We start from the raw sequence: 22,021 nt of genomic DNA, 5'->3' as shown, positions 1-22,021 counted from the left end.
ACCTACCCTGAAACCCACAAATGGATCAGCCAAAAGGCAAGGGTCCACTTTTTCCCAAAACTTCACTCCTACTGTCACAGACTCATCTTTCTCGGGCTCCGAGAACTTCCCCACACCTACCACCTCCAATACTTCGCCCTCATTCACTTTCATTTCTCCTCCTGTCTTCAGCTCACTCTGCTTACACTTTCTACCATTGTCATTTACAAACTATGTCCCTTTTTTGGGAAAACGTTTGGAACTATTTCCCTGTTTGACCGCTAGCTTTTATCGGTATTATGTCTCATCCTGGGGTATTTTAGTGTGTTGTGTGAAAAAACTGTCCATTTTAGTGTCCTTTTATTGTCCCCAGCATAAATTCCATCTGTGTAATTATCATGCTGTTTAATCAGCTTCTTGATATACCACACCTGTCCAGTGGATGGATTATCTTGGCAAAGGAGAAATGCTCGTTAACAGGGATGTAAACATATTTGTGCACAACATTTGAGAGAAATACGCTTTTGTGGAAATTTTCTGGGATAATTTATTTCAGTTTATGAAACATGGGACCAACACTTTACATGTTGCGTTCGTTTATATTTCTGTTCTGTGTCATTTGCGCATTTACTAGCACGAGCTGAGCGAGCCTCTTTTTTGGCGTGAGTGAGTTAGGAACAATTGAATGTATGCGTCGTAGAAGTAGTTTTCACATACAAACTTTAGTTATGTTCATACTCTGAATCAAATATGATTCCCAAAAATAACATGGTCGCTATGGTAGAACGTTTATTTTGGTTGTCGATGTTCTGCATTTATCAGAGTGCCATCAGGTAGACTGATTTCAGACGTGTCCATGGAAATATGATTATAAGGGAAATCGTTCTTCTTACAAAGCATGTAAACGTTTTAATCGAACTATTATATTAATCTGACTCCACAATAATCGCATTATTGTATTTCTTCAGGGAAGTTATTACCATACTCACAAATATATTTGTTTGATATTTTGATTTGTTCACATTGAGCATTCAGTTTCAAGGAACGAAAAGACTGAACTAATATTTTTACCTTTTTGTTTCTGGGAATTTTTACTTTTAACATACACTGCTGACAAACAAGTTCATTAGATCACTGTATAATTTCTTACAAAGTTATTTCACCTTCAACAAATCCGCTCTGCCTCTACTACTGTGGGTGTACCTTTAACGGGATTTCAGCCAATGGACACACTTCGCGCGTAATTTCAAACGTTTTCAAATGGCTATCCGTTAGAAGCCGAAGAAGTCCTCCGCCGGGCTTGTAAACAAAATAGTCCTTCATATTTGAAAGCACATTTGACACACTGAAATCTGTAAAACGGGGTATATGTTTTACACAATATAATATCCAATGTATTTTATGACCTACCAAGTCCACAGCACAACTATGTATTTTAATAAGATTGAATCGGGCGGAGGGATTTCATGTACACTGAAGTACGCTAACAGTTTTGCCAAGCGCGATAAGGAACCGTCCACATCTACACATTAGCTAAAGTTAGGTAGGGTAAGGTAACGAGAAACAATTTTAGTAAGGTAAAGCGAGTCTTTTAAAACAAGGTTGATGATTTTATCAATCATTGTTATAGTTTAATAAAGGGTAAAATATTATCCTATGGACGACCAGCTGTTTTGAAGAATATTTGAACTGCCTCAGGTAACGTTAACAAAATAATTTATAATCGCTTGCAAATGTAGCTAGCTAACGCCGGCCAAAAGTTAGATAGCAGAGAACGTTTCAAAGTGGCAACAACATTTAGCCCGCCCGTTCACAACGATGTTGAAATTGGTTTGTAGTTCGCTAAATATGTTTATTATAAATAAATCGTTAACACTGAAGCGCGTGGGTAGTTGGCTAGTTAGGTTAGCACAGTGCCATGCGTGTTGGAATACATGTTGGTTGGCGATTCAATTTTAAACGCAAATGTAACTACTAATTTACAACGACTGATGCTAGCGTTACAATCGTCAAACGTATCCTTACTTGTCCTTACTTTGTCTATACATTGTTGCCACGCTGTTACAAATCAGAACAATGTGGCTAACTTGAATCATTGTTGAATCAGTCATATTTTACACGATCGCTCAATATCTTAACGTTTGTTCTTTGTATTTAGGTAACGTTGAATTCAAAATGTCTCTGCACGGGAAAATTGTTGTAATCAAAAGGAGTGGCGGAGATGGGACTGAGTTTCCTCTGACTGCATCATGCTTATTTGGAAGGTGAGAAAAAGCATTCAAATTCTGTCAACAATACGTGTAATGCTATGGAAGTGAGCGTCATTAAGTATATTTTCGTTTTTTTTTATATAGGTACTGTTAAATGTATGAAAGTCAACTTTTGCTGCATGTATGGAACGTGTTTTTACTCGGTGGTTCAATGTTGCAGTCTAGCCATTTTAAATTTGTAAAGAGGCGGGCTTTCTGCTGCTGTCGTTGTGCTTTGTTCAGTATTACAGCGTTTCAAAAGACATGTCACCACAGATCCTAGAGATCCATTCAACTTTATCCACTGAAAGTCAACTGGATTGGGTTTAGCCCACTCATGTTGATAAATTGCCAACTGGACTGTTCCTGTATGTGCAGTTAACCCCAATAAGTTTTGCTGGTGTAACAGTTTATGGTAGGGTGTCCACCCATGGGTGAAAATTATACTTCCTTGTGTTATAAAATAAATTTAACCTATACATGATTATTCATGTTCTGAATCTTTCAGTGGGGTCTTTCTCTAACATATCATTAACATAATATCCAATAAGATTTGGTAACCTAATACATCTGATAAATAGCACCTAGCTCTGACATAGTTGTGCAGATTTCTCATAACTTTAGAGGATTTTGTGGTCTTCTTCAAAGTTGCATGACATGAGCTGAATTAAATGTGTAGTTCAGAGATTGTTTTTTTAAAATATATATCATATTTATATATATTTAATTTGTATGAAAAGCATATACTAAAAGATGAAAATACTACATGTTTCAATCGACATCATCTTAGCTCTAAATAGTTTTATGTCCTCCAGATTCGAGAAGACAGTGAGCCTGTCGGGTGCAATGCCACTTGTGTTTTTTTATGTATTTTTTATCACCCTTTCTCATGCTTCCATTTATTTAGTAATCCTAATTTTGGCCATCCTACAAGGGTAAAAAAAAAGCTACCTTTAACGATTTATGATAGGCTTGGTTTGGACCATTACTTTTCTCAGGATGATCTACAGAATTCAGTTTTTTTTACTCATTGGTCAAAAGAGGCGTTTTGATTGGACACCCTACTTATGGGGTTATGAAATATAATTTACATGCCATAAACACACATGTTGTATTGACTGAACCAAATCTTTATGTATGCAATGAAATCAGAAAATGTAGACAACCTTTTTACATAATGGTATTTTTGTCTCTTAGGAAACCTGACTGCGACATTCGCATTCAACTTCCCCATGTCTCCAAGGAGCATTGCAGGATTGATTTGAATGAAAATAAAGAGGTAACTATAGTCAGTCAATATACATTGCATTCGTTAAGTATTCAGATGGCCTGACTTTTTCCAAATGTTGTTACGTTACAGCCTTATTCTAAATTGGATGAGATATAAAATAAATCGGTAACGACAAAGCAAAAGCAGGTTTTTACTATTTTTTTTGGCAAATGTATTCAAAAACGGATACCTTATTTACATAACTATTCAGACCCTTTTTGCTATGAGACTTGAAATTGAGCTCAGGTGCATCCTGTTTCCATTGCTCATCCTTGAGATGTTTCTTGAGAGGTTTCTTGAGGAGTCCACCTGTGGTAAATTCAATTGGTTGGATATGATTTTGAAAGGCACACATCTGTCTGTATAAGGTCCCACAGTTGACAGTGCATGTCAGAGGAAAAACCAAGCCGTGAGTCGAAGGAATTGTTCGTAGTGGTCCGAGACAGGATTGTGTCGAGGCACAGATCTGGGGAAGGGTACCAAAACATTTCTGCAGCATTGAAGGTCCCCAATAATAGTGGCCTGAATCATTCTTAAATGGAAGAAGTTTGTAACAGCCTAGACTCTTCCTAGAGCTGGCCAAACTGAGCGATCAGGGGAGAAGGGTCTTGGTCAGGGTGGTGACCAAGAACCCAATGGTTTGTCTGACAGCTCCAGAGTTCCTCTGTGGAGATGGGAGAACCTTCCAGAAAGACTACCATCTCTGCAGCACTCCACCAATCAGGCCTTTATGGTAGAGTGGCTAGATGGAAGCCACTCCACAGTAAAAGGCACCGGACAGCCTGCTTGGAGTTTGCCAAAAGGAACCTAAAGGACTCTGGCCTTGAGAAACAAGATTCTCTGGTCTAATGAAGCCATGATTGAACTCTTTAGCCTGAATGCAAAGCGTCACATCTGGAGGAAACTTGGCACCATCCCTATGGTGAAACATGGTGGTGGCAACGTCATGCTGTGGGGATGTTTTTCAGGGCCTGGGAGACGAGTCAGGCTTGAGGGAAAGATGAACGGAGCAAAGCACACAGAGATCCTTGATGAAAACCTGTTCCAGAGCGTTCAGGACCTCAGACTGGGGGTGGAAGTTGACCTTCCAACAGGACAACGTCCCTAAGCACACAGCCAAGACAACACAGGAGTGGCTTTGGGACAAGTCTCTGAATGTCCTTGAGTGGCCCGGACATGAACCTGATCGAACATCTGTGGAGAGACCGGATAATAGCTGTGCAGTGATGCTCCCATCCAACCTGACAGAGCTTGAGAGGATCTGCGGAGAAGAATTGGAGAAACTCCAAATACAGGTGTGCAAAGCTTGTAGCGTCATATCCAAGAAGACTCGAGGTTGTAATCGCTGCCAAAGGTGCTTCAACAAAGTACTGAGTATAGGGTCTGAATACTTATGTAAATGTGATATTTCAGTTTTACATTTTTTATTTCATACATTTCAAAAAATGTCTTGCCCTGTTTTGCTTTGTCATTATGGGGTATTGTCGTCACCCCCCCCCCAAATGTAATCAATTTTAGAATATGGCTAACGTAACAAAATGTGACAATCAAGGGTTCTGAATGCTTTCCGAATGCACTAATTTCTGTCTTGAATAAGTCAGTTTTATTTTAATGTCTGTAGAGCAAGTATTGAAAGACAGTTTTTTTTTTCTTCTCTCTCTCACAGGTTATTTTAACTAATTTGAGTTCAACGAACCCGACCCGTGTCAATGGGGAGGTTTTTCAGCAGTCTGAACGTTTGAAACATGGAGATCTAATCACAATTATTGACCGTTCTTTCAGGTTTGTGCATATTATGTCGGTTTATAACAGTCAGAGAATAAGAATTGTGTGTTTAGTCTGCTTACTGTCTTCCTCCAATTTGATGGACAGCATGTCATAATTGGACAAGTGTTTGTTTGGCATTTTGAACATGCACTTGGATACACAATATGATAATGGATCTTTTTTTTTCTTCAGGTTTGAATACCCTCCAGCACCCACTCCAAAGAAAAATAGATATTCTACTGCTAGCAAAAGTGAAACTCCTCAGGTATTATGCATGTTGTACACTAAAAGTAAAAGCCTGAAGCATATTTGATAATAAAATATGCCTTACTATTCATTATATGCACCATTGAGGAAATGTACCTAATGAATTGCCTAGGTCTGCTCAAGCTGTCTTTGTTTGTCACAGGTTTTACATGAAACCCAAGCGAGGGATACCAGCGCTAAAGATGGAACCAACACTTCTGATGTCAAACCCAAGGAGGATGGAAGTCTTGAACAGAACAAACCAATCTCCCCCTTCTGTGAGCTGTACCAAATGTTCAAACAAGATCTGGATTCCAAGACTCCAAAGAAAGCACTTGGAACACCTGCTTCGAGGCTTTGCCCACAGAACCTTATCTCAACCAGGAAAGTGGATGGGGTGTCTGTCAATTCCACACCCAATAAGGCGGAGACTGAAAATGTGTCACCTGTCACTGGAGTGACTCCAAAATCAGCTCAGGAGAAGCGAAAGTCCCTCAAAGGTCGGGTTGTTGAGGGGAATGTGCCAGTCGAAGATTTCATCCAACTGCCTCCATCTATTCTTGAAACTCCCAAAGGTAAAAGGCGTTCTTCAAAGTCCAAAACACCCATCACTGTCGAAGAAAAATCCACCCCTGTTTCTCAGAGGAAAAGTCGCCCGGCAACCCCCGAGAAGTTCACTGCTAGTGAAGTGGTTCAGCAGACTTCTGAGTGTCCGACTGCAGAAACCCTTACGACCCCCACTAGGAGGAGGAGCAAGGAAGCCACTCCTATCAAATCTTTGATAACTGGGGTAGAACCACCTGCTGACGCTGTCGTCTCAAACCAAGACCAGATCATACTAACTGAGAATTCCACGCCAAGTACTCCTAAAACCGAGCACTCCCGCTCTCCAAGGCCTGCTGGGAAAAAGCTTCAAGCCCAGGATGTGCTTTGTGAGCTGGAGGTGACCACACCCATCAATGGTGCGGAAAAACAATGCCCGGTTATTTCCCAATAGCAGTCACATTTTTTACGCATACATATAATTATTAACCTACTTTGTTTAAGTTTCAATGTCAATTATTTGATTATTACATTCTGTACTATTCCTATGTTTAACCCAATGCCTGTATATATGTATGAGCAAAGCCATCGATCACGTGACACCATTCATTCCTATGTGAAGACTCGATAGCGCATTGAAGTCTGTTAAGATGGCTATCATGGAGACATGCACAGTTTGAGCTACTCCAGGAAGTGACTTTACAGCCTAACTGCCCTCAATCAGTGACTCAAAGTTCAAGGCCGACCAGAGTACCGCAGGCCGCCGTTAGCAACTCAATTATTCTTAACTTCTGTGTGCAATTTAAAAAATAATCTGTTCAAGGATATCTGGTGCATCGGTACCATGATTTTCTTCTAAAAAATGTTCCCCATTCACTATAATAGGGGTCCTGTTTTTTGCTAACAATGCCTGTAGTACTGCAAACAGCCATGAACCTCTGTGGCTTCAATGAGAGAGGGCAGTTGTTCTCCCCTGGTTTAACCTAAGGTGTCATGTCCTCTTGTGATTGCATGTGTTTGACCACTATAATAAAAATATTTTTCATTTCCATCTACTTAGTTAAACAGTTGTCTGCTAAGAAACGGAAGAGTGGAGACCTTGAAACTGAATTTCCAACACCTCTGTGCAAGAGGAAAAGGGTTTCATTTGGAGGTCATTTGGAGCCGGAACTGTTCGATAAACGTCTTCCTCCTGACTCCCCACTATGCAAAGGAGCCACTCCTGGACTGCGAAGCCTGTGTGCCCCCAAAATGAAACGGTCACTCCTCAGGAGAGCGTCTGCAACTGGTCTGATAAAGGTGAGTTCAATAATATACGGTAGGTTTGTGTGCTGACTTTGCTCATTTCACATATACTGCTGATTCTCACTTAAATAGTTTTTGCATTTCATAGGAGCATGAACAATCTGCCCCAGAGAGTCTTACCGTGAAAGGAAGTCCAGGAAAGAAGGCATCTGCCAAGACTCCCTCTCCCGCCAAGAAGTCACCGACGGCATCTGCCAAGACTCCCTCTCCCGCCAAGATGTCACCGAAGGCATCTGCCAAGACTCCCTCTCCCGCCAAGAAGTCACCGAAGGCATCTGCCAAGACTCCCTCTCCCGCCAAGAAGTCACCGAAGGCATCTGCCAAGACTCCCTCTCCCGCCACGAAGGCATCTGCCAAGACTCCCTCTCCCGCCAAGAAGTCACCGAAGGCATCTGCAAGACTCCTCTCCGCAAGAAGTCACCGAAGGCATCTGCCAAGACTCCCTCTCCCGCCAAGAAGTCACCGAAGGCATCTGCCAAGACTCCCTCTCCCGCCAAGAAGTCACCGAAGGCATCTGCCAAGACTCCCTCTCCCGCCAAGAAGTCACCGAAGGCATCTGCCAAGACTCCCTCTCCCGCCAAGAAGTCACCGAAGGCATCTGCCAAGACTCCCTCTCCCGCCAAGAAGTCACCGAAGGCATCTGCCAAGACTCCCTCTCCCGCCAAGATGTCACCGAAGGCATCTGCCAAGACTCCCTCGCCTGCCAAGAAGTCACCGAAAGCTAAAACTCCATCTCCAGGTAAAGAGAAGACCCCGAAAACCGCTGTCAAGACTCCATCTCCTGCTCGAAGAAAGTCTCCATTAAAAGATGAATCTCAAACACCCAAGGCTGGGAAAACTCCCAAGACCCCTGCAAATTTGCCATCAGCCAACACGACACCCACCATGCAAGGCCGGTTCTCAGTGTCCCTCGTCAGCACCCCATCACCCACCGCAGACCAGGACTCTGTCCTACAGCCGTCTGTCACTGTAACGCCTCGTGTTCCCTTGAGGCGAACGACCATGTTGTCTACCTCGAAGACACCACAGAAAAGCGCAATGAAAAATGCCCTTCAAGTCATCCGTAGAAGAAGTGGTGTTTCTCGGGCATCTATGAAAGGTATGCATCCATTTACTTTATTTCCTCTTTGGGATTCAGTAACTTTTTGTTGATTTTGTATTTTGATTGCAATCTAAGTGTTTAATTTCCTTTGTTTCAAGTTGTGAATTCCTGGGCTGACATTGTGAAGTTTGGCCAGACCAAGACCCAAGCTGTTATCCCAACCAAGAAAACTTCCACCCGAGTGACTAAGAAGAAGACTGTTGTACCAAAACCGAAGGTATGTTTCGATAGTATTTTGCCATCCGTGACTGCACTTTGACATTTGTCTAGTGTAGCAAATTGAAGCTTGTTAAATTGACTTCAATGGTTGTCTTGATTTTGTTTTTCGATGGCTACATTACCTAACTTGTTGATGTTTTGTTCTGTTACAGACACCTGTGAGGAAACTCATAGGACATGTCAGCACTGGTCATGCAGATTCACCTGTGACCATTGTTGTGGGCAAAGCTCACAGGCTGAAAGCCATTCAGCCAAATGGGGCTGCCCCAAAGCTTGTCCACAACATTGCACTGCTAAAAAAGAACATGAGAATGGATGAGGATTTGTCAGGTAATTTGTCTATTTCCTAATCCCACTATTCTATGTGCATATGTTTTTCATATGGGGTGTTGGTAAATATACTGTATTGTCAGCGGGCCCTGGGACGTTTGTAAATTCACAGCGTTGTCACATTGTCCGTTCCTAAATTCAGAGCATTTCGCATTGGCACTCTCTGGCTGAGGAGTTGGGTTGATCTGAGCGTTCTGACCTCACAACATTAGTCAAGCGCCCGTTCTAACTGGCTTAAGTTGGCTAGCTACTTCCAGACACAAATAAGAGAATGCCTCACTCTGAACATTTTACTTGCCCTAGAGAATATAGAGCTGAAAAGTGTTTGTTATAAAGAGGGTTAGTGACTTACTCTGTTACTGGCAACAATTTTTAATAGGTATACATAAACATGCGCTAAAAAAGCTGTCTTAAATTCATAATTTATACGGCGCTCTGGCACTCAAACCAAGGGTGCTCAGAATTCGGAGTAGATTGCCAGGGTGAATTTATGAACGCATCCATGGTATATAAGGACTTGTTACACTGTGAAATTGTGCTCAAGTAAAGCAACCTGGTTTTGTTTCAGGCATTGCAGACATTTTCAAGACCCCTGCAAGGCAGAGGAAGTCTGTGGTAAATGTGCAGAGTGCCCTCAAGACCCCCCTGAGAGCCCAGTCTACTTCTATGATTGAATCATCAGTGATGAATACCCCAGAGGAGACTGGTAAGTGATTTTTTTTTTGGGGGGGGGATCTCAATTGTATACTCATTGTGTCGTCATTTACATTTTAGTCATTTAGCAGACGCTCTTATCCAGAGCGACTTACAGTAGTTAATGCATACATTTCATGCATTTAAAAAAAATTAAAATAATAATAATTTATTTTTTGTACTGCCCCCCGTGTCCTCTCGCCTCTTCTCAAAACCCATTGGAGAAGGTCAGAGGGGAGGGACATCTGGCTTTCTCATCCAATGGGTTTTTAGGAGGAGAGGATGCAAGGAGTATGCAATTGAGATTCTCCCTATGATCATGTCAAGATGAGTATGAGTGATGAAGAATCTGGTGTGAGGGACTTTAAAAAAAAAAAAAAACTTTTTAAATTGTACACTGTATTATGTTTCATGCGTTGTTTTCATGTAAATCAAACTATTCAGTGACCACTTGTGCGCTGTGGATGGGGAGCATTGTCATCCTTTGGGGGTGTAGCCTAAATAATGGCCTGCCCAGCATTCTTATACAGGGGTAGGTAATTCCAGTCCTTGAGAGCATGTTTGGTGTCACAGTTTTGCCCCAGCTAACACACCTGACTCCAATAATCACCTAATCATGATCTTCAGTTTAGAATGCAATTTGATTAATCAGCTGTTTGCTAGGGATGAAGAAAGTGTGACACCAATCAGGCCCTCGAGGTCTGGAGTTGCCCACCCCTGCCCTACATGATGATAATTGCTTCATTAACGCAGGAACCACACCTGTGTGGAAGCACCTGCTTTCAATGTAGTTTGTATCCATCATTTACTACATTTTACATTTTTTACATTTTAGTCATTTAGCAGACGCTCTTATCCAGAGCGACTTACAGTAGTGAATGCATACATTTCATACAATTTCATACATTTTTTTTCTGTGCTGGCCCCCCGTGGGAATCGAACCCACAACCCTGGTGTTGCAAACACCATGCTCTACCAACTGAGCTACAAAATAACGCGTTGCTGTTATTTTGGCAGTTAGCTGTATCATGTTGAAATCAGTTGACATTAAACATATCCCATCTTCACAGGTGAAATGGTGGTGTCTCCACTTGTTGTTTCTACTGCTAAACGGGGTGTGTACAACAGCGATGCAGTCACTAGACTCCTTTGGGATGGTCAAGAATCCAGTTTCATCACGGAGGAAGCTGACGAGTCCCGTACTACACAAAATGAGATTCTTGCCTTAGAGATGTCTTCAGAAGAATCGAAGAAAGAACAGCGGCCAGAATCAAAAAAATCTATTTCGACTCCCAAACAGAAGAAACCTGAACAACCCGAGTGTCTCACTGGTGTGAAGAGGATCATGAAGACCCCAAGACAGAAGATGCAACCCATTGAAGACCTCAGAGGAAAACTGATGACAACTCCCAAACAGAAACTTGAGCAACCTGAGTGTCTCACTGGTGTGAAGAGGATCATGAAGACCCCAAGACAGAAGGTGCAACCCATTGAAGACCTCAGAGGAAAACTGATGACAACTCCAAGAGGGCCTAAGGCTTCTCAGGAAGTGAGCTTTGCTGGTGTAAAGGAACTCCTGACGACCCCCAAACAAATCGCTGAACCTGTTGAAGAGCTTTCTGGTAATGCCCATGATGACAACGTCCACAGTGAGACAAAAGAGGTAAAGGCAACACAGTGCTATTTCTGTGTACTTTCAACTCATTGTTCTCTTTTTATAACACAGATGTTGTTTGGTATAATGGTAAGTTTACATACCAAAAAGTGTTGCGCGTAACTTATTTGCCTGTTATGTTTATTTGCTGTGGAATGGTTTATTTCATCTTATCCTATGACTACTATAATAGGTTCTGAATATTTCAACTGTATCACCTTTTTAATTAAAAGGGTCTTTGTTTCATTTTCAGATTCACGGTGACGCTATTTCTCCTAAATGCCTCTCAGGTAACATATCTGCTTGCTAGATAGCTAACATAAGCATTCACAATGCACAGAGTGACTAAGTTAGCTTTTCCAATCAGTCCACATCAATGTTGGAATACAATTTCTAAATTGGTGTTTGATGCTCTGCTTATTCTGCTCCCGGTAATTTGTTTACGCTGAAGCTCGTGGTTATTTGGCTGGCTCGGTTGGTAAGCACTGTCGCATGCGTGTTCAATGCAGCGATGCATGATGGTTGGCGATTCAATTCTTAACTCATGTAACCTACGAGTAGTTTACTACTATCAAGAGGCACTGCAATTATTCAACTTAATCTTGCTAGGCAGTACTAACCAGTATGCACACAGATTATTGGTTGTTGGTCTTTTACGAATTGTAACAACTTGGTTACCCTAGCTAGCTCGTGTCAGTAGCTAGAATCATTGAGTCACATTTCACACGATTGCTCAATGTCTTAACATTTTATTTTTATTTAGGTAACGTTGAATTCAAAATGCCACTGCATGGGAAAATAGTTGTAATCAAAAGGAGTGGCGGAGATGGGACTGAGTTTCCTCTGACTGCATCATGCTTATTCGGAAGGTGAGAAAAACTGTTCAAATCTGTCAATATGTGAAATGCCATAGCGGTGGGTGCCATTGTCTAAATGTAATATATTCGTAGTTTTGTATGGTACTGTTAATTGTATGAGTCTACTTTTGCTGCATGTGTGGAATGTGGTTTTTACTTGGTACTGGGCTTGGGTGAAACCCCGGTGTACATTTTATATTTTGAAATACCAACAGGGTGATTTACAATACCGGGAGGAAGAAAAAAATTATCTGAAATGTGTCGAATTATATCCCGCTCAGGGCTCCAGCTATGCATTTGGTTTGCTTACTTGCTAGCCAACCAAGCTTCTTGATTACAGCAGAGACATTCAGTCCCGTTCCCCTCCCCGAGCAAGATCCCTGTGGCCTAAATTGTTTTGTGTAGAAACTTAATCTTGACATCTAGCCACTTAGTTAGCAAGTTAGCAAACCAAATGCATAGCTTGAGCCCAGAGCAGGATATCATTTATTTGACACATCTTAGATTTCTTATAGTTTTTTACTTAACTTGTTGTAAGAAGCGGTTGTAATTTCTTGTTGAAATGGCACCCCCTTGTGTGCACATTCTATACCCTGGTATGTGATAGAAATGGTATGAAAGTCAGACTGCCAATCCTGACTTGGGGCCATTTTAAATCCGCTGTCTTCGGTTGTTGAGCTTTGTTCAGTATTACAGCGTTTCAAAACACGTCACCACAGACCCTAGAGATCCATTCAGCCGTATCCACTGAAAAATAATTATGGGTTGTATTTAGCATGCTCTTGTTTATAAAATGCCACGCATTTACTCAACTGAACTTTTGTTTCCATATGTGTGCTGTGTGAACCCCAGCAATTGTGGCTGTTGCTAGAGTAACAGCTTATGGGGATAAAGATAAACCATGAAATATAACTTAAATGCCTTAAACAGTAAAAAAAAAAAAATGTGACAATCATATATTTGCATAGCTGATGACCGGTATAGAATGAAATGTTGACAACCTTTCTACAGAATATTTATGGTCTATTGTCTTAGGAAACCTGACTGCGACATTTGCATTAAACTTCCCGAAGTATCCAAGGAGCATTGCAGGATTGAGTTGAATGAAAATAACGAGGTAATTGCGGAGTCAGACAATATAATTGCTGCCTTCAATAAGTCAGTCACTTTAATTTTAGTGTCTGTAGAGCAAGTATTGTAAGATACTTATTTTTTTTCTTTCTTACAGGTTATTTTAACTAATTTGAGTTCAACGAACCCGACCCGTGTCAATGGAGAGGTTTTGCAGCAGTCTGAATGTTTGAAACATGGGGATCTAATCACAATTATTGACCGTTCTTTCAGGTTCGTGCATCTTATGTCAATTTATAAGTCAAAGAATTTATTTAATGTGTTTAGTCTAGAGCCTGACCGATATGTGATTTTTGGATCTGATTTTAATGTAAATATTCACTGTTAATGACTGACTTTTACCCCTGAACTTACTTTTGCCTTAAAGTGGTTGAATATTTATTGATTTTCATTTAATGAATTTGCAAAAAATGTCTAAACACAATTCCACTTTGACATGGGGTATTGTGTGTAGGCCAGGGGGAGGGAAAATCTATTTAATCTATTTTAAATTCATGCTGTGACACAAGAAAATGTGGAAAAAGTCAAGGGGTGTGAACTTTCTGAAGGCATCGTAAACATTTTCCTTAAGTAGAAATTTTAGACATTACTAATGTTACTGTCCCCACTACAAAAAATGCTTTTTTTTAACTAATTTGTCCCTTGAAACGTTTGAAATACTGTAGAATTTCATGAAATCCTATGGTGTACTGCTCCTACTAGGGAGTGCCAATATGGCCGACCGGTGGCTTGAAAGCCTCAATAGAGCTTCTGGTTTGTTCAGCCATTGCTATTGGGAAAGTATATAGGGTTTTGGAATAAACTCAATTTTCTATGTTTATCACTGGCATAGGTGGTCTTATAGGTTTTGTTCTATGAGATAATAGCAGTTAGTTAACATTTCATAAAAAGGTAGCCTTTATGTTCCTTATGTGCTTTATTACATACATTCACAGTGACGTTGGCTGATACTTTTTGTTGTATGTTAACGCCATTTTCCCCATCGGCTTTGTCCAACGAAACATGACTGAGTTAGTGCCTACAAAAAGACGCCCTTACTATTTCTTTCTGGCCAGTACATAGCATCAGCAATCCAGGGTTTATGTACATAAATGAATGCGGTGGCAAACTGACTTTAGAAACTAGGCATTCAGAGGCATCAAATCTTCCAATACGTTGTATCAAACAAATCTAGAAAATAACTGAAGGAAGCATCACCTAATGCACACGGCGTCTTTAATCAATACTTTTTGACATTATTAATTAAACAGGCCTGGCTGCGGTTCGTGCTGCCGCGCAGACAGAACTGGCATGGCATAGCCAACACCACTATCAACAATAGCGACAAGTGTCACATCAAAGGTGACAGGCTCACTGTGCTGAAAGGACAGGGACCGTAATACCTGTGCACTCCATGGCACTGATGGAGAGCCAATTCTGGTCAGACACGGCTGATACAGGCGTTAAACACAGCATCAAAAAATGCTAAAGAATAAGCAGCCCATTCACTCCAGTAGGCCCCATGAAATCATACCAATACAAAAGCACAATCATTTTATTTCAAATGAAATGGAGGAAAAAACAGCTATTACTTCCCATTGCAAATATATTTGATCATGTCTATCACACTGACAAGTGATCTAAAGTTTTACATGCAACAATGTTTCAGTCATTGTTTTCAGAGATGGCTAACAGCAAGCGAGCTGCAACAAAACAGTGTCACCTGATAATCAGTTATAAATATAGTTTGAAAGTAAATCTTAAAGGTTAGCAAATTAGCAGAAACATCCATCTTGAAGTTAATAGCTGCTGCCTTTGCTATTTTGTCACACTACTAAAAAAACAAGCTAGCTAACAGTGTCCCACTACTACAACAAAAGCTAGTGAACGTTACTAGTGTGAGCAAACTACTGCTTGTGACAATGATTTATTTTCTCTTGTCGAGGCCTGTTAATGTGATTGGTTCATTCCACTGTCACTCAAATTCTGCTCTAATACAGTTGAATGGCAGAAGCCATCTGTCCAGCTTCTGAAGGCCTAGCCTATGGCTGGCCGAGCTAGCTCGATTTGTTTTCTACCCATAGACCAAAGAAAATCCTGATTTTGATCATTTTCTCTATTCAGTATTAACCCTGCTCTTTACAACACAAACTGATGGAATCAGAAAATGATTACAATTATTGTAAAGATGAAATAGAAATTAAAATGAAATGTAATTTGTACAAAAATATCTGAAGGCCTACAATTGATGGTTCTGTACTGATTGAATATAACACATCAGATTTCGCGGGCTTCGCTAAAGGACTAATGAAGTGCAAAAAGTCTACTTTTTCTCAGATGTTTTCTTTGCATCTTATATCGGCCCTTTTCGGTGGATTAAACGCTGATGCAAATACATCCGTAAAAGGCTAATATCGTCCGTTTTTTTAATATTTTTTTATTATATCGGTCAACCGATAAAAATCGGTCAGGCTCTAGTTAAGTCTGCTTAGTCAGTTTTAAAATGTGATGGACAGCATGTGATAATTGAACAATGATTTGGCATGTTAATCTTACATCTAGATGTTCCGCCAGCGGAACGCCTCGCCAATATCCAATGATAGAGCGTGGCGCGAATTACAAACGCCTCAAAAATCCTAAAACTTCAATTTTTCAAACATATGACTATTTTACACAATTTAAGACAAGACTCTCCTTTATCTAACCACATTGCCTGATTTCAAAAAGGCTTTACAACGAAAGCAAAACATTACATTATGTCAGGAGAGTACCCAGCCAGAAATAATCAGACACCCATTTTTCAAGCTAGCATATAATGTCACCAAAACCACAGCTAAATGCAGCACTAACCTTTTGATCTTCGTCAGATGACACTCCTAGGACATTATGTTATACAATACATGCATGTTTTGTTCATATTTATATCAAAAACCAGCCTTTTACATTAGCATGTGACGTTCAGAACTAGCATACCCACCGAAAACTTCTGGTGAATTTACTAAATTACTCACGATAAACGTTCACAAAAAACCAAACAATTATTTAAAGAATTATAGATACAGAACTCCTTTATGCAATCGCGGTGTCCGATTTTTAAAATAGCTTTTTGGGGGAAAGCACATTTTGCAATATTCTGAGTAGATAGCCCGGCCATCATGGCTAGCTATTTTGACACCCACCAAGTTTGGCACTCACCAAACTCAGATTTACTATAAGAAAAATTGGATTACCTTTGCTGTTCTTTGTCAGAATGCACTCCCAGGACTTCTACTTAAACACCCAATGTTGTTTTGGTTCCAAATAATCCATAGTTATATCCAAATAGCTGCGTTTTGTTCTTGCGTTCAAGACACTATCCGAAGGGTGACGCGCCGGCGCGTATCGTGACAAAAAAATTCAAAATATTCCATTACCATACTTCGAAGCATGTCAAACGCTGTTTAAAATCCATTTTTATGAGATTTTTCTCGTAAAATAGCGATAATATTCCGACCGGGAGACCTTGTTTTCGTTCAAACACCGAAAATGGAGTCTTCGCATGCATGCATGCATGCACGCACGCCCGTGTCATTGTCTCAGAACGACCACTTTCCAAAACCCCTACTGATTTTCGCCCAGGGACTGCAGAGTCATCATTCCCCGTTCTGGCGCCTTCTGAGAGCCTATGGGAGCCTTAGAAAATGTCACGTTACAGCAGAGATCCTCTAGTTTTGATAAAGAGGCTATAGAAGGACAAGAAATGGTCAGACAGGGCACTTCCTGTATGGAATCTTCTCAGGTTTTGGCCTGCCATATGAGTTATGTTATACTCACAGAGAACATTCAAACAGTTTTAGAAACTTGAGGGTGTTTTCTATCCAAATCAAATAATTATATGCATATTGTAGTTTCTGGGCAGGAGTAATAACCAAATTAAATCGGTTATGTTTTTTTATCCGGCCGTGAAAATACTGCCCCCTATCCTAAACAGGTTAAACCATACACTTGGATCCATATGTTTAATTAATGGTTTACTGTTAACATTTTAATTTGATATTTTCCTTTTCAGGTTTGAATACCCTCAAGCACCCACTCCAAAGAAAAATAGATCTTCTAAACAGAACACTCCAAGAGGGCGTAAGGCTCTTCAGAAAGTAAGCTTAGATGGTGTGAACACCCCCAAACACATCGCTCAACCCGTTGAAGAGATTTCTGGTGACGCCCAAGAGATTTCTGATGCCATGACAACAGAGGCAGTGGAAGAGCTTGCTGCTGCTCTTGATGAAGCAGTGGAGGAAGAACAACCTGCTCCTCTTGCTGAGGCAGTGCAGGAGGTAGAAGAGCCAGTTTCTGTACCTGCTGAGGCAGTGGAGGAAGAACAACCTGCTCCTCTTGCTGAGCCCGTTGCTGCACCTGCTGAGGTAGAAGAGCCCGTTGCTGCACCTGCTGAGGCAGTGGAGGTAGCACATCTTGACATTGAAGAGCCTTCTGTTCCAGTAAAAGGTAGAAGAAAGAAAACTGAGGGGATTGTGCCACCACCTGCTAGAGGGAGATTGGCAAAGTGTAGTGAAACCAGTAGCGTTGAGGCACCAGCAGAAACTATGGACTCTGTGGATGTCCAGGATAAAATGGCAGCTGACCCAGTTCCTGCTGAAAAGCCCAAGAGTGGAAGAAAGGCCAAATGGGCTTCTATAGAGCGAGTTGAATCAGTGCAGGAGAATGCTGTTGAAAGTGAGAGTGCTGAAATTCCTCCAATTGAGGACCAGCAGCCAACTTCTGATGTCCCTGTGGAGAAACCCAGAAGAGGAAGAAAGGCCAAACGGGCTTCTGTAGAACAAGTTGAAACAGTGTTGGAGAACACTGTTGAAGCCGTGAGTGTTCCTGTCACTGAGAAGGTTGAGGCCCAGACTCCAGTCGTTAGATCTAAGAGAGGAAGAAAGACTAAACAGGATTCAATAGAAGAAGTTGAAGCGGAGGTTCTTGAAATTTCTCCAATTGATGTTGTGGAAGCCAAGGAGATGCCTGCTAGTGTTCCTGTTGAGAAACCACGGGCAAGAGGAAGACGGGCTAAACAGGAGTTTGAAGAAGCCAAAACAATGGAAGAAAATGTTGCTGAAGTTGTGGCAGTTGATATTCCTACAGAAGAGGTGGAGGCCTCAGTCCTGTTTGCAAAACCCAAAAGAGGAAGAAAGACTAAGCAGGAGTCTGTAGAGCAAGTGGAGTCTGTGAGTGTTGAAACTCCCATCGAACAAGTTGAGGCCCAGGAGCAGACCACTGTGGCTCCAGTTGAGAAACCCAAAAGAGGGGGAAGAAAGACTAAGCAAGCTTCTGTAGAGCAAGTTGAGCCTGAGGATCACCCTGTTGAGTCTCTGACTGTTGAACTCCAGGAGCAGACTACCGTGGCTCCAGTTGAGAAACCCAAAAGAGGGGGAAGAAAGACTAAGCAAGCTTCTGTAGAGCAAGTTGAGCCTGAGGATCACCCTGTTGAGTCTCTGACTGTTGAACTCCAGGAGCAGACTACCGTGGCTCCAGTTGAGAAACCCAAAAGAGGGGGAAGAAAGACTAAGCAAGCTTCTGTAGAGCAAGTTGAGCCTGTTGAGGATCACCCTGTTGAGTCTCTGACTGTTGAGGCCCAGGAGCAGACTACCGTGGCTCCAGTTGAGAAACCCAAAAGAGGGGGAAGAAAGACTAAGCAAGCTTCTGTAGAGCAAGTTGAGCCTGTTGAGTCTCTGACTGTTGAGGCCCAGGAGCAGACTACCGTGGCTCCAGTTGAGAAACCCAAAAGAGGGGGAAGAAAGACTAAGCAAGCTTCTGTAGAGCAAGTTGAGCCTGTTGAGTCTCTGACTGTTGAGGCCCAGGAGCAGACTACTGTGGCTTCGGTTGAGAAACCTAAACGAGTGGGAAGGAGGACTAAACAGGACCCTGAGTGTGTTGTCCCGCCAGTATCCACAGAGACTCAGGAGGAAACATCTGCTCCCTCTACAGAGAAACCTAAAAGAGGAGGAAGACGAGCAAAGCAGCAGAAGGTTCCTGAAGTAGTGGAAGTTGAGAACATGGTAGTGCAGGAGGTCCACCTTCCTGCACAAACTGAGGTTGATGCTAAACCAGAGCTTGAAGAGACTGTTGCTGATGCTGAAGAACTGCTGGAAGCTCCGGTTGTCAAACCAGGATGGAGAGGGAAGGCAAAAGCCGTTGTGAAGGATGAAGTGCCTGCCAAGCGAGCACGTAGAGGAGCAGCTGATTCCACAAAGGTGCCCGCTGTTGCAGAAGCAACTGTGGAAGTTCCAACCGAGCCTGTCAAGCGAGGTAGAAGGGCAGCTAAATCCAAAGTCTCTGCAGATGACACCACCATTGCAGCCGAGTGCACTCCATTGGAGGCTGAGGTAACAGACACGGAGGTAATGACTGCTGTGGTTAAAAAAGGACGAGGAAAACCCCCTAAAAAGGGAAATGCTGTTTCTGAAATGACCTCTGACCAGGCAAATGTTATTGAAGGCATGGAAACCATTGACGAAGACTCAAAAAAGACCTCAAAATCTGTGAATTGGAAACCTGATTTGGAAGTTACACACAAGGTCACCCCTCTTCCTAAACAGAAGACATCCAGACGGAATGATACTGTTCCTGTTACTAAGGTTGAAGAACAGCCTGAACGGAGTGAAGAACAGCAGGTTGTGAAGACAGTGCGAGGAAGAAGAGCAAGATCTTATGTCGAGGTCAAAGAGACCGTACAATCAACACCCTCAAAAAGGGCACGCCATAGCGCCATAGAGACCTCTGCTGCTGAAGCCACGGTCCCCATTTCAAAGGCAGTAAACGAAAGAAATGCAGCAAGAAATATGAAAACTGAAGAGGCAGATCTCTCTGATAAAGCTGTTCCAAAGGAGCCTGTCAAAAAAACAAGACGAGCAGCAAAGTCTACTGTAGCAGCTCCCGTTGAGGCCACTAGCACTACTCCTGCTGTCCCGGAGGAAGTGCCAGAGACCATCCCCGAAGCCACAGTTGTGGGTGCTACAAAAGGAAGAGGTAAAGCGACAAAGGGAAAAGCTGTATCTCAGGAAATTGACATTGAGCAAGGTACTGAGTCGGAGCAGCCGTGTAAGCCCCGCAGAGGGAGAGCAGCTAGAAAATAGTTTAGGCATTCATAGATTTGTTTTTAATGCTTTGTTATAGAAATGCTAATGCGTGATTGCTCAACTTATTTTTTTGTGCTTGTCTGGTGTTATACATTTTTTAAAGTTACAGATGTATAATTGATTTCCTTAGCAGTGCTTTACAATATTATTCAGATTTTTGGTCTTAATTGTGGTTAGTTTTGCTACATTCTCTGAATATTTTTTTACATTTTAAAAAGATTGTTTGTAGAAAAAGATTCATATTAAAAATCAAAAAATTAAGTTGTCAGAATTTCTTATACTGTAGCATTATTGATAAAGCATGATTAACTCTCAAATTGAGTAGGTTCTGGTACTGTACATATTTATATTTGTCTGATTTAACTTCAACACATACAATACCACATGCATGGAGGTTATCCCCACACATTATTCATTCAAATTATTGAGAATACATTCACAAAGGATTAACATATTTCCATTGTGGTTGTCTTGGCCAAAATGACATGGCTGTTAAAAGAATAAGAATACTTTTGTTATTCTTGTATAAAGCGGTTTCCAGAACCTGTGAAGAGAACAAATGGCGCAAAGCTCCCTATCTCTTCCCCCAGACCCTCTGAGGAAACAAGTGGTCATCTTTACTGTCAAAAAGAAGCTTTAAAGATTTGCGATCTGCATAATGCACGTGTCAAACTCATTCCACGAAGGGCCGAGTGTCTGCAGTTTTTTTTTTTTTTAATCCTCGCTTGTACTTGATTGATGAATTAAGGTCACAGATTAGTTATGAACTCCCTTCACGTAGTTGTCTAGTTAGGTCTTAATTGAAAGCAAAAACCAGCAGACATCGAATGAGTTTGACAAACCTGTCATAAAGTAATTCTGTCACAGTTGTCTAGGAGTAAAAAAAGGAATTGTTCAAAAGTTCACACACTGTGCAGAAAAATGCATCATGGTTTAGACTACTTCTGACTGCATCTACAAATAAAGATGAGCTGCAGTTTTCAGCTGGCAAGTATGTTGACCCTGCCAGATATTGTATTCCTCTTATAATTTCGCGTATGTGCGAACAAGCTGTGTAGGAATGTTCCATGTTTATTTTAGCTGCATGATAAACATAGCATAATTATGATCATTGACCATCTAATACTGAAGCTGTGTTTTGAATACTCGTATTAACCTGCACTAACTGTATGTGACAGAAATGGAGTATGTAGTATGCTTATTGGTCATAGTATAGATATATTTAGTATATCAAAAGTTCCTGGATGTCGCACTAAATTGGCCAAAATACGACGTGGACAGTATTTCCATGCTTTTAGGGCCCATAATGCAATTTCTTCAGAAAATGGACGTGGCTTCACAACGTTTTAAGATTTGAAGAAAATGGCAGAAACAGCTCAAATAAGCAAAGAGAAACAACAGTCCATGTTACTTTAAGGTCAGTCAATATGGAAAACTATCAAGCACTATGATGAAACTGGTTCTCATTAGGACCGCCACAGGAATGGAAGACCCAGAGTTACCTCTGCAGCAGAGGATAAGTTCATTAGAGTTACCAGCCTCAGAAATTGCAGCCCAAATAAATGCTTCAGAGTTCAAGTAA

The 22,021-nt window shown here is 41.4% G+C and overlaps 1 protein-coding gene across 9 annotated transcripts; it reads left to right on the top strand.

Annotated features, from left to right (window-relative positions):
* Positions 1–1,433: 1,433 nt before the first annotated feature.
* Positions 1,434–20,700, top strand: mki67 (marker of proliferation Ki-67). Of its 9 annotated transcripts, none has more exons than XM_045702517.1 (20): positions 1,434–1,677; positions 2,138–2,243; positions 3,426–3,507; positions 5,165–5,280; positions 5,458–5,530; positions 5,675–6,473; positions 7,115–7,353; positions 7,448–7,504; positions 7,589–7,672; positions 7,706–7,747; positions 7,786–8,458; positions 8,560–8,678; positions 8,833–9,010; positions 9,579–9,716; positions 10,774–11,366; positions 11,611–11,647; positions 12,121–12,226; positions 13,250–13,331; positions 13,443–13,558; positions 17,373–20,700. In XM_045702517.1, exons 2-20 carry the CDS (start codon positions 2,155–2,157, stop codon positions 20,434–20,436), a joined length of 6,687 nt encoding a protein of 2,228 aa, XP_045558473.1. In that variant the 5' UTR covers positions 1,434–1,677; positions 2,138–2,154; the 3' UTR covers positions 20,437–20,700. The 9 variants fall into 9 exon arrangements, with proteins under 9 accessions (XP_045558473.1, XP_045558475.1, XP_045558474.1 ...); XM_045702519.1 differs by having other exon boundaries at positions 7,448–7,672; positions 17,373–18,607; positions 18,731–20,700; XM_045702518.1 differs by having other exon boundaries at positions 7,448–7,672; positions 17,373–18,939; positions 19,051–20,700.
* The last annotated feature ends 1,321 nt before the right edge of the window (positions 20,701–22,021 follow it).

This window comes from Salmo salar, chromosome ssa19 (assembly GCF_905237065.1).
Source record: "Salmo salar chromosome ssa19, Ssal_v3.1, whole genome shotgun sequence".
Taxonomy (NCBI): domain Eukaryota; kingdom Metazoa; phylum Chordata; class Actinopteri; order Salmoniformes; family Salmonidae; genus Salmo; species Salmo salar.
This window is presented reverse-complemented; position numbering and strand designations above follow the sequence as displayed.